We start from the raw sequence: 17,337 nt of genomic DNA, 5'->3' as shown, positions 1-17,337 counted from the left end.
AAAGATCTCTGAAAAATGGCTGTAAATTAAAGGTTATTTATAGGAGTTTACCATTGCTTCTTCCAGGATATTGTCTTCTTACTCAAGCTTACAGTCCTGGGTTTTTCTAATGGTCTCTCATCCAAGAATGAATTAAGTAGATTTGTCTTATTCACAATCAGATGAAAACCAATTTACATTAGTAATATTACAGAGTAGTTTCAAGTTGTTTATCTTGTGATTTATATTCTAAAAACTCATCTTAATTTCTTGCTGTTGCTATTTTCTTGTATTTATTGATATTATTTATTGAGATATCTTTTGCCAAGACATCTGCAGGATTAAAAGCTTATGTTAAAATTATAAAAGCAGTGTCATGCCACTGTAATGCAAGCTCTACTTGTGTAGTGTGATGTCATATACAAAACAAAATTGTTACCCTAAGCCGAGAAGCTATGAGGGAAGGAGAGGCTCCAAATTTGCAGACAAATTTCTCCATTGCATATCTAACCCCCCCACCCCAACTTGTTCTCAAAGAGCAAACAAGCCAATTCATTTCTTAAAATGTGGGTTCAGACATACTGTACAATTTTCAACTCGCATACATTTCTTACGTGAATCCATTTTTTATTTAGTTACAACATGACAAATGCCATTCACATTTTCATAATTTAGACTGAATAACTGACTTCCCTATCCATAAATGACAAATTGTTAAGAATATGGCAGACCCCCCTATTGTTAGGGTACGAACTGTCCCAGAGACAAGGTTAAAATCAGTTCTTGCCATAGGTATCTGCCAGAGGACAATGAAACATGTACTGTGATGTCATGGCACAGCTTAGGTTCATGCATCTAACACCAGGATATAAGTATGAAAGATCAGAGTTTTTGCGAAATTGGAGATTCTTTGCCAATCTCTATATCCCAAAAGTATTGGGATTACAAGTCATGGTGTCTTCTACAGAAGTCTTACTGGTTGAGGAATGGGAGGATGGAGACAGTTCTCACATTTATGACTATTGTAGCATGCTCACAGTCATGCAGTCAAACTTCAGATGTTTATCAACTGGCATGAATTTATGATGGTTGCAGCATCCTGGAATCCTGTGATTGTTGTTTGCAATCTTCCTAGGGAGTTTCTGATAAAAGCAAAGTCAATGGGGGAGGCTAGATTTGCCTAATGACTGCATGATTCACTTAACAACTCTCGTGATTTGCTTAACAACCATGTCAAAAAGAGTAAAAAATGGGGAATGACTCATTTAATAACTGCTTTGCAATAGCACAGTTATGCTCAATTGTGATAATAACTCAAGAATTACCTGTATAATTAAAATTATAACACATACACTCACATAAGGCTGTAAAAAAGTTTAAAATTAAATAACATGTACTTAGTTTTAACTGAAAGAACTTTCAAATTGCATTTGAATGTTATGAAATATTTAAGTTATAAATAATAAACTTAGATATTTCAACACATCTGGAATAACCAGTTGGACTATTACAAATTGAAGGTACAATTTTCCTAGCTTTAGAAGAACAAACCAAACTGGTTCTCTAGCTTAATCAATTTAAGAGTGTCAAAGTAAAGTAAATTTTCCTTTTGTGATCAAATATAATGATATTCACAACTGTTGAAAAGTTGTGCACCCATAACATAGTTGCACCCATAACACAGTAATTTTTTGAGAGATTCCTGGATATAAAGGAGGCTCTTATACACTTAGCACATATAGAATTGGCATTTATTAACAGATTCACACCCATGCACATCTCTTGATTTCTTCATGCTTTATTGCAATATACGTAGGATTATTAGAGCAGGGCTACACAAACATCTGGATAACAAAAAAACCCAGAAGAGTAATTTGTTGTGACAGTCATCCATGGTCATGTGGATTTTTGTAACCCAAGTTTGATTGCCCTATTAATAACTTGTAGTGAAAGTGATTTTGAATTTTTCTTCTTTGAAATTTTTAGAATAGTTTTTTGTTATAATCACAATAGTTATCTTCCCATATCTTTCGTTTTGCTTGTGATAACTGTATACTGCATCTTTTCCTTATACTGATCTTACTATAATTCTATCTCCTGCAGGTCAAATCTGTCTCGCACACATTTTCATTAGTTTAATCTGTACATTTGACACTATTAATTCATTAGCCTTTCATAATTGCATCTATTGTATTCCAATATCTTCTATTGTTTTCATAATAGTAAATTTGACCCTGATGTATTATTGTTCATGATATCTAGATATTGAGACTACATTTTGTTGCTTGAAGCATTGACAACAAACAACACATTTAGTTCAAAACGGCTATTAAACTATCCCCTCCTATATTACATCTATATTACATTACATATGTACAAACCAAATTGTGCATCCCAGGTTCTATCATTTCTCTAGCCTTTCCTTCTACTATTTTGCATTCCAATCTCCCTTCCGCTCAGTGTGTTAAAATTGTAAGGGTACTAGGGTTGTACATACTTTAAACATACTTCAGAAGAACGACTGCAGATTTTGTATAAGCATAAGCTTAAATCTTTATTATTTATTAAAACATCTTTTTCAGGCTCATGCAGAAGCCTGAAAAAAATTGTGTTTGTTTAAGGAATGTTGGATAAGTATTTTGCTCTCATGAGGTCCAAATAACTTCTTTTGAACCATTTTTGAAGTATGCATATTTCTAATACATGCATCCAGTTATATAAAATTGATGTCATTGGATAGCCACTAACAGATATTATCCTTTCATACCAAAAGATATATTTAGCATTGTTATTTCTGACCATCATTGCCTCATTATTTCTTTTGTCTATTTCATGCACTAAATAGCATGGAAGGTAATATCCAATTTAAAGTAGCTGATTCCTAAATTCATTTATAAACATTCAATGTATTTTGTTTAATTTCTGTTTTGATTAGTTCAAATCTTTTCCTGATTCAGGCATTGTATTATCCAACTTTATGTGTCCTTAAGACAGAGGTGGTATTCAGCAGGTTCTAACCAGTTCTGGAGAACCGGTAGTGGAAATTTTGAGTAGTTCAGAGAACTGGCAAATACCACCTCTGACTGTAGATTTGACAGTATCCTTCCAATATCCCACGCCCACCAAGCCACGCCCACAGAACCGGTAGTAAAAATTTTTGAATCCCACCACTTCCTTAAGAAATGAAGAATTCTTAATATTAGTGTCTTCAACAACCAGATTTCAATCTAGTTTTGATCTGGCTAGATTTATTTGTGGAAATTTAATATTATTTTCTACCAACAACTATTTTGTAACTTAGAGTGTAATCAACTGATATCCAAATTCACCTAAAATTACAGCCAGCTTTCTTAGCAATAGTATTGAAGTGATTTGTTATTGCCTTCTTCCAGATTTGATTTAGGATGTCCTAACTTAATTAATTTCCATCATGCCTACAGAGCTCTACCTACTCTCTTAGTTTCACTCATCCCCTTTTGAACTTATTGCAAGGGTGATCTTATTGGAAGCTCATGTTCTTGTCATCATTGTTTTTAAGGCCATTAGTGTTTCCTCCCACCTAACTAGGAAGTGATTCTTGAATTTGACTTTCATGTAAATGTACAACCAAAATATTTTCTATTGTATGCAAATGAATATAAAAATGTAACTTACTTCTGATTGATTTGACAATAATGACACATTCACAAAACTTTTTGGGTAATAGAAAGCCCATGGGCAAGTCTTCATTCTACAGTTCCCTGAGCACTGCTTAGTTACCTGTTCTGGGTCTTTTACTAGACTGTCACTTTTTCAGAACTTGGATCCAGCAATATTAGGCAACAGAATGAGAAAGGAAAATGAATTTGGAGAGATTGAAAAAGAAAGGGGAAGGAAGAGACTGAGCTTTTCCATTTAGACTGGTGAAAGGAATATGATAGAGAGACAGTAATGGTACAGTTAAGATTCAGGAAAGGGAATTTCAACAGGATGGCTTAATGGTGGCTTTACTTAATGTAAGCTGCTGCTATTTTGGGGGGCAAGTTGTGGAAGGGTGTGTAGTCACACATATAACAGTGGGGGAGGGAGGGTGTTGTTTGGCAGAAGAAATTCCTCACTATCTTTTTCATTTAAAATTCCCTATGTCCAGATCAGGTCTGCAAGCACAGCCATATACAAGTTGACACTTGAATGTTCATCACAAAAACAATAAATAAACACTAAATAAAATAAAAAATAAAATAAAATGTAAATTAGGCAGTGAAAAGCCAGTGGGCAGGAACAAGAAAGTGTCATAAGAGTATTTCAAAAGAGAGGTAGCACAAATATTTCATCAAATTTAATTTAGTTAATTGTTTCAGATTTAAAAATCACTCCTACCCATCTGATAAGCATAATCACTAGTTTTAAAAAGAAAGTAAGGCAAGGCCAAAGTCAAGAACACACAATACATTTAAAAAGCAAATGTAGGACTTTCAGCTTCTTGAACACCTGCTTTTCTCTTAATTTCAGCTGTAGCGCAGAGTATATTATTCTTATTAATATTAAGGTTGCCCACTCCAAGGCTGTGGGCAGCTTCCACCAGTGGTGGGATTCAATTTTTTTTACTACCGGTTCTGTGGGCATGGCTTAGTGGGCATGACAGGGGAAGGATACTATAAAATCTCCAGTCAGAGGTGGTATTTGCCAGTTCTCTGAACTACTCAAAATTTCCACTACCAGTTCTCCAGAACTGGTCAGAACCTGCTGAATACCACCTCTGGCTTCCACCCACTTAAAACATGACAGCAAAGCATATGGTTGAGTTCTGGTCTGGGCTTTAAAAAACATCCAAGTTACCTGGGAGCATGTTCTTCCTGAGACCATCGTCTGTGAACTGTCTTTAAATATCACATTTCGATTCTTACTATGTTACAGAGTCCCTGATTATGACATTGAACATGTAAACAAGTTAAATTCATTACTAACATGAGCAACATCCTGCCCACATGCTTTTATCTTTCTTGGTGACCTCAATCTACCTCATATTAACTGGACCCTAAATGAATGTAAAACTGAACCCATACATGCAACCTTCTACAATGCTGTAACAAATCTGGGACTGGAACAACTAGTAACCAACAATACTAGACTTATCAACTGCCTCGATCTCATCTTCTGCAATAGTTTGAATTCAATTTATGGAATACAAATTAAAGAACCCTTTTCCAGCAGTGACCAGAACATGATTAACTTTTGTCTCAACATACATCCACACACAAATCATCATAACGACGGGATCCCCAATTATAACTTCAAAAAAGGCAACTATGATCTTATAGACAACGATCTCTCATCCCTTGATTGGCAACTTCTATTAACTGGATGCAATACTATTGAAGACCATTAGAACATATTTTTATGTGAAGTCAAAAGAGTCATCAAACTATATGTACCAATAACAACTCCCAAAACCAGAAAAAACAAATTACCCATAATAATAAGGAAGCTTCAAGCCAAAAAGAAATCACTTTGGCAGAAAAACAAATCTGGTCCCGTTGCCAACTTCAAAAGCTGATACAAAAATTTATGCCACCAGATAAAGACTGAATGCACCAACTATCACATTAAACAAGAGGAAAATCTTCTACGCACCAATTCCACCCATACTTTCTACAATTTTGTAAACAACAAACTAAAAGACTCAAGGTCCATTCCACCCCTATAGGACCTAATGGTAAAGACTGCAACGATGACACCATTAAAGCCAACCTCTTTAACACATTCTTTGGCTCAGTATTTCTAAACAGCAATGGATCATGCCCAGTATTTCCTAGTCGAACCACAGACAACTACAATGATCTAATACATATTGATTTTACAGAAGACAATGTTGAAAAAGCACTACGCAATCTAAAACCATCTCTATCTATTGGACCGGACAGAATATGTGCTACTTCTTAAAAAGGATATCCACTGCCATAGCCGAACCTCTAAGCATAATCTTTGAAAAATCTTTCAGGTCCAGCTCCTTGCCAAATCTATGGTCACAAACCGCGGTCATCTCCATCTTCAAAAAGGGAGACCCCAGCCTAGTTGAAAATTACAGACCAATCTTTTAATGTTGTGTCACCTGTAAAGTCATGGAATCAATTATTAACCTATCCATTATCCTCCACTTAGAGACAAACAACCTACTCTCTAATAAACAATTTGGTTTCAGAAAAAAACTCCTGTAATCTGCAACTCTTACACTGCAAAAACATATGGACTACACAACTTGATGAGGGCAAAGCAATAGACGCAATTTACATAGACTTCTGTAAAGCCTTTGATTCAGTGTACACGACAAACTACTCCTAAAACTAAAATCTTATGATATCTCTGGACACCTGCATAACTGGATAGAAGCATTCCTGTCAAACAGACGACAAGTGGTCAAAATTGGGAGCGTCCTATCAAACTCTGTACCTGCTAACAGTGGGGTCCCCCAAGGCAGTGTTCTAGGACCAACTCTCTTCATACTCTACATAAATGACCTGTGTGATCATATTAAGAGCAAAAGCTATTCAACACCACCGACAATACTGCTACCCTTTAAAAAGACCTCGACTATGTATCAGAATGGTCAAACAAATGGCAACTTCAAATCTCAACAAATAAATGCTCTGTCTTACATATTGGCAAAAAAATCAGAAAATAAAGTACAAGCTGAATAGACAAGCCCATGTTGATGATCCAAACTCTGTCAAGGACCTTGGAATTCTCATCTCTAATGATCTAAGTGCTAGAGCCCACTGTAACTACATAGCCAAAAAGGCATTAAGAGTTGTTAACCTAATCCTACATAGCTTCTTCTCTGGTAATATCACACTACTAACTAGAGCATACAAAACATTTGCTAGACCAATATTTGAATACAGCTCATCAGTCTGGAACCCGCATTACGTATCTGATATTAATACAGTTGAGCAAGTCCAGAAATATTTCACAAGAAGAGTTCTCCACTCCTCTACTTGTTGCAGAATACCTTATGCCACCAGACTTGAAATTCTAGACCTAGAAAATCTAGAACTACGCCGCCTTCGGTCCGATCTAAGTATAGTATATATAATTATACATTGCAATGTCCTACCCGTCAATGAATACTTCAGCTTCAACCATAACAATACAAGAGCACACAACAGATACAAACTCAAGGTAAACTGCACCAAACTGGATTGCAGGAAATACGACTTCAGCAACAGAGTGGTCAATGTCTGGAATACTCTGCCTGACTCTGTGGTTTCTTCCCCAAACCTCAAAAACTTAGACTGTCTACTATTGACCTCACCCCTTTCCTAAGAGGTCTGTACGGGGCGTGCATAAGCGCACCTACCATCCCTGTCCTATTGTTTCTTTTTATTTTTCTTATATGTATACATTTCATATATTCATAACTATGTTTATACTTATACCTGTTATTTTATAATCGCTTCACAAAAATAAAAAAATAAATAAATAAATAAATAAATAAACAAAAATAAATAAATAAATAAATAAATAAATAAATAAATAAATAAAAAATAAATAAAAAATAAATAAAAAATAAATAAAAAATAAAAAACACACCAGAGCTTCTGCAGACACAATAATTCCAGGCCTGGGAACAAAACCAGGTCTTAAGGAGAATACATAACTCCAGCAGAATAGACATCTATTTCAGAGGGCAGGGGGCGCCATATAATTACTCACATGCTATACTAACTAACCATAAACAACAGAATCCCATATATGGTTATTGAGATGAAGACCAGACTACAGTTCACTGCCTGGTTAGCCTTGATAAGCAGCACTGTATATGAAAAGCATTGCTAGTTCAAACCAAGATATGTTTAATTCAATGTTCTGTAGTGCATAGTGATCAACTGGGTACCTCTTGGAAGTTTGTAAGAAGAAAAATATTATTTACTTTAGTTTTTTTCCTTCATAGGAAGACATAGAGCCTCAGTGGCATAATGTTTATAGTGCAGTACTGCAGGCTACTTCTGCTGAATCCAGCTGCCAACAATTTGGCAGATCAAATCCCACCAGGCTCAAGGTTGACTCAGCTTTCCATCCTTCTGAGGTGGGTAAAATGAGGACCCCAATTGTTGAGGGCAATATGCTGACTCTGTAAACCGCTTAGAGAGGGTTGTAAAGCACTATAAAGCAGTATATAAGTCTAAGTGCTATTGCTATAGCTTTATATGTTCTTGTTGCTCTCTGAGTTTGGTTGCTTGCTTCAGGCATTTCATTAACTAATTAGGTACTGTAATGTCATCTGATATGTGAACATTATTTGGTATACTTGTAGAAGAAATGTATATTTATTTTTAATTTGGGACTAGAATAAAATAAATATTTCCTAAACATCACTTTCTAAAAATACCTATGTACATATTTGAACTACATACCAATTAATATTAGTATGCCATTAGAATAGATACATCCTTAACTAAAATTTCCAGATGCTTACTTTAATGACTAAGCTGTAGGCAAACTTGATATCAGAAGATACATTACATTGCTCAGGTGATATATGGTTGCAACATAGTAACATGCAATCACCACCTACTTGCTCTGTTTTTCTGTTTCTCAAAGCTGCAGTACTTCTCTCTAGTCTAGATTCAAACTTGGGAGAACCTTAATTATTTAATTTGTTTTTAATGTTAAAAGATATTTTCAAATAGTGTATATGTTACCCGCAATGTGTGAAAAGCTGACGCTGTATAGTATGCCTGAAAACTTCATAGAATGCATAGAGTTTTTAAGCAAAGTATGAAATATCTGTGTTATTTTAATATGCTACCACATATACTTTCCCTAGATATTGTATATCATAGGTATTATGCAAAATGACAAGAACTATTTAGGCAAAGTATGTAAAGAGAGTCATGGAAAGGGTTAGGGTTAAAATTAAGGTTTATCCTAACCATACCCTAATCCTAACTCTAACCCTAAACCTTTATTGAAAAGATCTATATGAAAAGGAAAAAAGAAATACAAAAAAAACCCAAAAACTACAGGACTTTCTTATTGAAAAAACCAAGAGAAAAAGACCAATATTGACCTACTTGTTGCAATAGGAAGGCTAGAATAGCATTTTAGTAGGAATATTTTATACTTTGCCAGTTTGCTTTTTGGCATTTCATAAAATGCCTAGAAAATGTGTGAAATATTAAGCATTTCAATATTAAGACATCCCATTTTTGGCATTGTTTCTAGGCATTCTGTAAAATGCCTAATTTCACACACTGATAATAACAGATACATACCAATATTAAAATAATAATACATTTCATGTAATAGTAAAACACAATCATATTTTGTTCAGTAGTTAAATTTATATACATACTGTATATATAAACATCCATGTGCAACACACATATGGAAATTCTGATCAAGAGTGGTGCCTCTTCCTAATCTGAGAGAGAAAACATTCAGGTGAATTGACATCATCATAGTGAAATCCTTTCTCCAAGTCAGATAGTCAACTCTGATTCATAGGAGAAAACTAGACGTTACTCATTTGATCTTCTGACCATGTTCTGCCATTCAGGCCATCCCTCTATTTGAAACAGGAATGCAGAACTAGAGCAATTCCAGAAAAGGAGGATTTATGCATTTGATTAATTCTATCAAAGGAAAGATCATTGCTTTTTGTAGAGATAAGAGATTGGAATAAAAGGTTTTTCCCATTATTTTATTTAATTTCTCTATTGTGAAGAAATACTGAAATATACTTTGTATTTGTTATTTACGTTTTAAGATATAGTTAAACACATTATCTAAATGCAGCAGATTTACATTTTAAAAAGTAAGACAGTGTATACTCACCACAACAAAATGTATTTATGGACCAATCAAAATAATAAATCGAATAATAACATTGAGTTAAAATTAGGAAAAAGATTTTTTTTTAATATCTAAAACCACTAAATGCAAGAGATTGAGAGGGATATTCTATTATCTTCTAGTCATTTCTTCTCTAAAGATATTTGATCTCTTTACTCTTTTAGCAAAGGATTTCCCCCCATTTTACTTTCCATATTTGTTGCCTAACATTGAACCGTTCTAATTAGTTTGCCCGGCTTCCTGTAGTACAATTACCTGAGGTAGATGCTCTAGTAGGCCCTGTTTATTAATGCCAAACATTTTTTGTCAAATGTTTCTTTTCCATGACCAGAAAACTGTGACTTTATTTATGCAATCAGAAACTGCATTCACTTTTTAAAAATCATGTTCTGTTTTGAGATTTCATGCAAGTCTAACTTTTTTTCCCCTTTCCAAAGTGTGCATCCCTCATGCTGGGGTTTTCAAAGACAGAGATAAGAATTTTACTGTCTCTACTTCACAATTTCATTCTGTTACTTTTGGCCTTGTTTACTATTCTACTTCACCCATTTTGAATTTTACTGTTCTGAAGTGTTAACTACCCTTCCTATTTGACCATGACACCAGAAAAATTATAGCAATTCATCAGCAGTACCCCCTGGAAGGCTGATGTAACCTGATGATAAAAGAGTCTGAAGTCAATTGATTCTGCAACAACCTACTAAATATCTAATTTGCTAAGAAACCAGAATACTGTTTCTTCTATTTCTATTAGTTTCTGTTTTCTGCTTAAGGGATCTGTGGATCTGTCAAGAAATGAAACAAATTTTATTAAAACTTACCTTATTAAAAATGGGAAGCAACTATTATATGCCTAGTATGATTTAAAAGAATTTCTGCTGAACCTCTTATAATGAGATCACTTTGTACATCTCTCCATCTGAAAATAGAAAAATTGTGGTGTGCTTGGTGCTTCCTGAGCTTGGTTGTTTGCTTGCAGATGTTGTGTTACCAGATGGCAGTACCTGTCCTGCAGGGGCATTTTCAAGGATGTGTCCATGTAATCCCTACCAGAGGAGTTTGACTTGGAGACTTTACTTTTTACTTTTACTAAATTATGAAGAGTTCTTTAAATAAAGTCTCTGCTCCAAGATGTGATTTTCAATGAGGAAAGGGAATAGTGACAGCCAAAGAAAAAACAAAATTGGGCAGTTTAGTTTAGGTTAATAGTTCTATAAAAGAAAAGCCATATAAAATAGGGTTACTATATCTGGAGTGCAAAATATCTATACAAGCCATCTAGTGATTGTCCGGAATTTTGTATGACAATCCTAATAGTATATAGATTCCCTGCTACTGGACGGCTTCTTCCAAAGTTTTAAAACCCTTTGATCCATTCGGCTGCCCGTCGGACTTCCGGAAGTGTTGCAGTTGCTAGGCTGCAAGTTGCGAGGCAACTGCGTCGCGTCTTTCTCGGCTTTGCCTTCTTCCAAGATGGGAGACAACGAGGGGGAAGTTTTGCGTGGGACTTTCCCCAGCCTCATGGCGGAAGGAACAATGCTTAGCCGGCGCGGGGAGCTCAGCAAAGCTCTGTCTTACTACACTTACGTGAGCATTCTCCATGTGGATATTCGGAGAAGTCCCTAGATGGACGGGGAGGAACGAGTCTGCCTCCTAAGCAGGCAGGCATCAGAGAGCCGAGAACTGGGGAGGGTTTAATACTGCAGTGGGAATCCCACGAAGGGCAATTGCAAGAGCCTTGTTTGATCTCCTCCTCCCCACAGCAAAGCAGCACGGAGACAGGTTATCCGAGGAGCTGCACAGCAGGCTGGGGACTTGCATCTCTGGGTCACCCGGGGTAGCCAGGTCCCCAGATGTGATGGGTGAAGTTCTGTGCAGTGAGAATTGACTACAGCAGTGGGACATGGTAACTGGAAGGAGGTATTGCATCCGGCTACGACTTCTAAGCTCCAGGAATTATGAAGGGCAGCAAGAAGTTAGAATTTTATGTCTGCCTTTATTGCACTCAAATGATTGCTGTTTAGATATGCTATCCAAATAGAGGATGCAGTGTAGAGAGGCTGTTCAATCCCTAGAGTCCTACAAGTTTTCAAAGTTGCTAACAATTAATAGCAACAAAACAAATTTCGTGTTTATTTTCTATTTGGCTCTGTACTCCCTCCTATCTTTGAGATGAAGCTTTCTCATCAGTTAATATGCATGTTGCAGCACTATTATGTTTCCTTTATTAGAGCTTTTGTCTGTAAACACAAATGGAGGAAAAGGATGGAAGAAGAAAAAGTTGGAGAGAAAGTATTTTTCATGGCACTCATATCAAGAATATTATACTTAAGACAAAGAATATAGGGGCTGCAGAGAACGTGATCACAAAATCCAGAGTTTAGCAATATATAACAACGCAGTGCAGCTTATAAATTATAGAATACAATTTACGCATAAGAAAAATATATCTCTGATTTCACCAGAGAAATAATGGGTATGTAATGCTCAGCTTATAGCAATCATAATTGAGGAAGATTGAAAACAATTTTTTTTATGGGCTAGGCTTTGCAGCTTCAACCTGGTGACAGGAACTGCCTTGTTTCCCGTTCAAAATGCTACTTGAGACTTGGAGATACAGAAAATGCCCTAAAAGATGCAGAAGCCTCTCTGACTGCTGACAAAGAATTTACTAAGGTAAGCAGAAATACCTGTTTCAAACCTAAGAGATTTCAAAATCTGTCATTGGTTATCTAGTTTATTGCTAGAAGAAAGTTATGTTTTTCCCCCCAATTCCCTCCCAATTACCAGGTTAGGAAATCATCTTGAAAGCAATGCAAATTAGAAGTGCAGAGGGATAAACAGGAAGATAGTTTCTTAAAACAAATTAATTAAATAAAACAGTATAAAGCTGGCAATAGAGGAGGGAAAATGTTATTAGATTGTGTTCAAATTCCAGTTGGTTACATCGGATAAATTATTGGATTTTGAGATAAATGTGTGTATACTTGCTGTTCACTTCTATGTACAATATATATTTCTTCCAATTGTTCTTTTTTCAGTCCAATAGTTTTCCTTTCTGTTACAGGGACTGTATCAAAAAGCAGAAGCCTTGTATACTATGGGTGATTTTGAATTTGCTTTAGTCTTTTATCATCGAGGGCACAAGCTCCGCCCTGATTTGCAGAAATTCAGACTGGGTATTCAAAAATCCAAAGAAGCAATTGAAAATTCAGTTGGAAGTAAGCAATATGGTTTTTGTTGATATAAGGTTGTTTTATTTTATCTGTCAGACATTATCTAGATTTGAATGTGATAGAAAATGGAAAAAATATGGAAAAAAACCAGTCAAATATTGTGCTATGTGAAGACTATATATAATACATGGCCTTCACTTTTGAAAAAATAATAAACCAAAGAATTCATTTTGTTCTTTTCAAAACCAAATAAAGAATTAATTTGCCTTCAAGAAGAACTTCTTTTGCAATTGAAAGTTTTTAAATAGCCCATCTCATTATTTCCCATATTTCTAAAGGAAACAAATGGGATATTTTCAAAATTCTTTCTGAAAAAGATTCTGATTCTATCTTCAGTTTGATAGATCTATTTTCTTTCAGGAGCACAAGAGATCATACATAGTGTTTCCTCCTCCCAATTTTTTCCTAACCGAACAATCTTTTGAATAAAGTGACTGAGAGAACAGTGATTGACTCAGTCACCCACTGAATTTCCATGATGGAGGGTAGATTTTAAGCAGGATATCACCGACACTAATTCAATATTGCATTGTTCACTGGCTTGTACACTACGCATTCAGGCAATGATATGTTGAGGAAAGTATATAGGGGAAATAAAATATAATATGCCATTACACAAAACTGGTTCATCCACACTTGAAATATTTTGTAATATTCTAAGCTATGTTTTCAAGAAAAATAAGAACATTAATAAAAGGGAAATAAATTACCAGAGGGTTGAAATGTGTGTGTGTTTTAATAAGGTTGATATTCTTTCTTCTACATGTCCTTTTGATTGCTATTTGCTATAGGTGTCTTGTAGGGCAGGGGTCCCCAACCACCGGTCCGCGGACCGGTACCGGACATGAACAACTCCCTACCGGGCCCATGACTTGCTGGGCGCCGCCATCTTTTTCATGAAAAAGTGCTTCCGGTGAGCTTTTCCGGGTAGAAAGCTCACGAAGTACGTTTTCATCAAAAAGATGGCGGCGCCAATGCTCGGTGAGCTTTTCCGGGTAGAAAGCCATTTCTACCGGAAAAGCTCACCGGCCAGCGCCCGCCATCTTTTTTGATGAAAACGTGCTTCGGTGAGGTCACCGGAAGCACTTTTTCATCAAAAAGATGGCGGCGCCCAGCTGATGCCGGCCGGCGCGGCGCCAGCTGATGCCGGTACCGGGCACGCGGCGTCAAAAAGGTTGGGGATCACTGTTGTAGGGCATTCCTGACCTCTTGGTATCTTCTCTGTCTGTAGGCCCATCATCCGTGAGACTAGAGAATAGAGCGGACCTCTGCTTTCTGAGTCGCCAGGCAGAGGTATGGTCTCTCCAGCTTTTTTCCAAAGTGATTATTTTGTGCCTATTCTAGGAGTAAATAGAAAAATGGAATGGGTTTCAGGGTATTGGGATGTGTTAGATAATAAGATCGGTGGGGTTTTGCAGTTCATTCATTTTCTCGAACCATAATATGTGAGACCAGTAGCAATATCTTCATTCTCCTGAAAACTACTTTCATCCTATCCATTTTAAATAGTTTATACTGTTAATATTTTTAAAAAAATATTAAAATCACTATTTGCTTATTACTTGTTTCTGCATGAGCTGATATTTGATCTGTTATTTTTCCTGAGTCACTTGATCTCTTCGTTAGCCAACAATTTCCTAAGCGTTGGATACTAGTGATGATGCTGGGGATATATTATCTAGGTAGGCTACAGTAGTCTATTGTATTGTATTGCCTATACTTGATCAGTAATATATAATATTCCATCAAAAATATAGAATTCACCATGTAGGACCCAACAATGTCAGGACAGAAGGTCATGAAAATAATAATCACACTTTAAACATCGTTCACTTTGCCTACATTTTGAATGTTCCAGTCTTATTCCTAAATTTCCTTCATCTAAATTGGATCTTTAAAGTACCAAATGTTTATCTATTTCTGTTTATACTTGCCAACTGTTTAAATAGCTTCATATGCATTAGCTAAGCATCTAGACAAAAATTATAAAATAGAGGAATATTGTTATTGTCCTTCAATCGTTGTTTTGTAGGAAGTTGCATAGTAAAGTACTTGAATGCGTAAAACAAGGCCTTCTGTGTTTACAGTTCATACCCTGAATCACCATGCTACATGAGAGCATGGATTGAAATAGTTCTTGAATTTTTAATCACATTATCCCAAACCTCTCAAGTTGTAGAAACCCTCTTTCCATCTCAATCTGAAATGTTCAGTTGTTTTAATCTATGCTCCTGGATCTATTCAGTTTGAGAAACAGCTTTGCTATGTTCCAGGGCTCCTTTTGTTTCTTTCTGAAGAAATAATGCTACAGAGAAAGGAGAAGTCTAAAAAAGGACCTTGTAAATTATTTTTTTCTTTTCTTATGACAGAGTAAAAAAGCAAAGCAGAAACTCCATATCAAAAAGGATGCAAAGTACTTAAGTAAACAACAGGCCCCCGTGAGGAATGAGAAGATGGAACGACAGCTCCTGGGAGAGCTCTATGTTGACAAGGCTTTTCTGGAAAAACTGCTCAAGGATGAAGGTTTTAATATAATGCATTTGTATAGTGCAGCACCTGGGAGCCCAGAACCACACACCTCATTAGATTGCCTGCCTCTGTGAAATTGATTTTTTCAGGAAAGCAATTTCTTGTCTAGGTTAATAATCTTTTTTGCAATGTGCACTACTAAAATTGTTCCATAGTTAAGTTATGAAGGAATGGTAGCAAAAAAAAAACTTGCTAGGGAAGTACATGCATATTTTAACAAGTTTCAGAATCCTCTGCAATATGCAATTTCCTGAGTGGACAAGTCCTGAGTGGAAAGGATTATTGAAGGGAGAGAAATTGACTGTTATATGGCTCTGTGAGATTATCTTCAGATAGAGCTTTCTGGTGTTGGTAGGTTCAAATGGAGGGGCTCAAACACCAATCAGATACTTTGATTCCTTTCTTCTAAATCTGACTTGAGGCAAGCATCTTAACAAGTGGAGTATAGTTATATTTCCTGTTTTTTTTCAAAATGAAGTATGCAGATAAATGAAGCACAGAAATGGGAAAGAAAATGTATCGTCCTTTAATTTCTTGCTGCACTTACTCAGAGCTTCCTATTATATCTCTACTGATTCTGTGCTTTTCTCCTATTATTTTAAGGTTATCAGGTGTGCTGATACTATATATCAGCATTAGGACAAGTTCTTTGAAGAAGTTGCGCTCATATATGCATTAAACCAGGGGTCCTCAACCACTGGGCCGCGGACCGGTACCGGGCCGTAGAGCACTCTCTACCGGGCCGCAAAGAATTTTTTTTTTAAAAAAAATGGCGGCTTTCTTCACCTTTGGTGAATGCTGCTGGGATCGGGGATCAAGGACACAAATGAAAGAAGGGGAGGGAGGAAGCAACCGAAGCCTGTCCTTCTCTCTGGGTCAGCTCTCTCAGTCGCTCTCTCGCTCCTCCACCAGCCCAGGAAGAAACTGCTTCAAAGAAGCGGGGCTTTTCCTGTCGCCGCAGCGCCTCCAAGCGCCCGTTTCTCCCCACCCCGCCCGCCCGCCCGCCGCCAGCGCCGCTGGGTTCAACCCAGTGCTCCGTTCTGCCTGCCTGCCTGCCTTCGTTAATGGTTGAATCGGAACAGCTTCGGCTGAGTAAAAGAGGCGAATAGTTATTATTCTCAGCGAAGCTGCTCCCAAACAACCAGAAACTAAGGCAGGCAGGCAGAACGGGACACTGTGGATTGAGCGCTGGCGGGCGGGGTGGGGAGAAACGGGCGCTTCGAATAGCTGCGGCGACAGAAAAGCCCCCGCTTCTTTGAAGCAGTTTCTTCCTGGGCTGGTGGAGCAGCGAGAGAGCGAAGCCTCCTTCTCTTCTCTCCCCCCCAGTCCTTGCAAAAATTTCTGCTTGAAACCGGTCCCTGGTACAAAAAGGTTGGGGACCACTGCATTAAACCATAAAATGATTTGGTTTTAGTACTGTACAATGTTTTTGCCCAGCATTATAGCAATAGCACTTAGACTTATATACCGCTTTATATGCTTTACAGCCCTCTCTAAGCAGTTTAAAGAGTCAGTATATTGCCCCCCAACAATCTGGGTCCTCATTTTACCCATCTCAGAAGGATGGAAGGCTGAGTCAACCTTGAGCTTGGTGGGATTTGAACTGCCAAACTCTAGGCAGCTGGCTGCAGAGGTAACTTGCAGTACTGCACTCTAACCACTGCGCCACAGAGGCTCCATTATTATAACCTGCAGACTATAAGATTTAGCATTATTTGTGAACCAGGCAATTATATCCAATTCTTAACATCTCCAATGG

General features: G+C 36.8%; 1 protein-coding gene across 1 annotated transcript in view; it reads left to right on the top strand.

Moving 5' to 3' along the window:
* The first annotated feature begins 11,247 nt into the window (after positions 1–11,247).
* Positions 11,248–17,337, top strand: part of ODAD4 (outer dynein arm docking complex subunit 4) — a 29,000-nt gene continuing 22,910 nt past the window's right edge. The window contains exons 1-5 of the mRNA XM_087948098.1: positions 11,248–11,400; positions 12,358–12,489; positions 12,881–13,034; positions 14,281–14,342; positions 15,419–15,572. Coding sequence (XP_087804224.1) covers positions 11,287–11,400; positions 12,358–12,489; positions 12,881–13,034; positions 14,281–14,342; positions 15,419–15,572 — 616 coding nt within the window. The 5' untranslated portion in view covers positions 11,248–11,286. The remainder of the gene's footprint in view (positions 11,401–12,357; positions 12,490–12,880; positions 13,035–14,280; positions 14,343–15,418; positions 15,573–17,337) is intronic.

The sequence above is a fragment of the Notechis scutatus genome, chromosome Z (genome assembly GCF_049901735.1).
Source record: "Notechis scutatus isolate UNSWTSFEM ecotype Mainland chromosome Z, rNotScu1.2, whole genome shotgun sequence".
NCBI classification, from domain to species: Eukaryota; Metazoa; Chordata; class Lepidosauria; order Squamata; family Elapidae; genus Notechis; species Notechis scutatus.
This window is presented reverse-complemented; position numbering and strand designations above follow the sequence as displayed.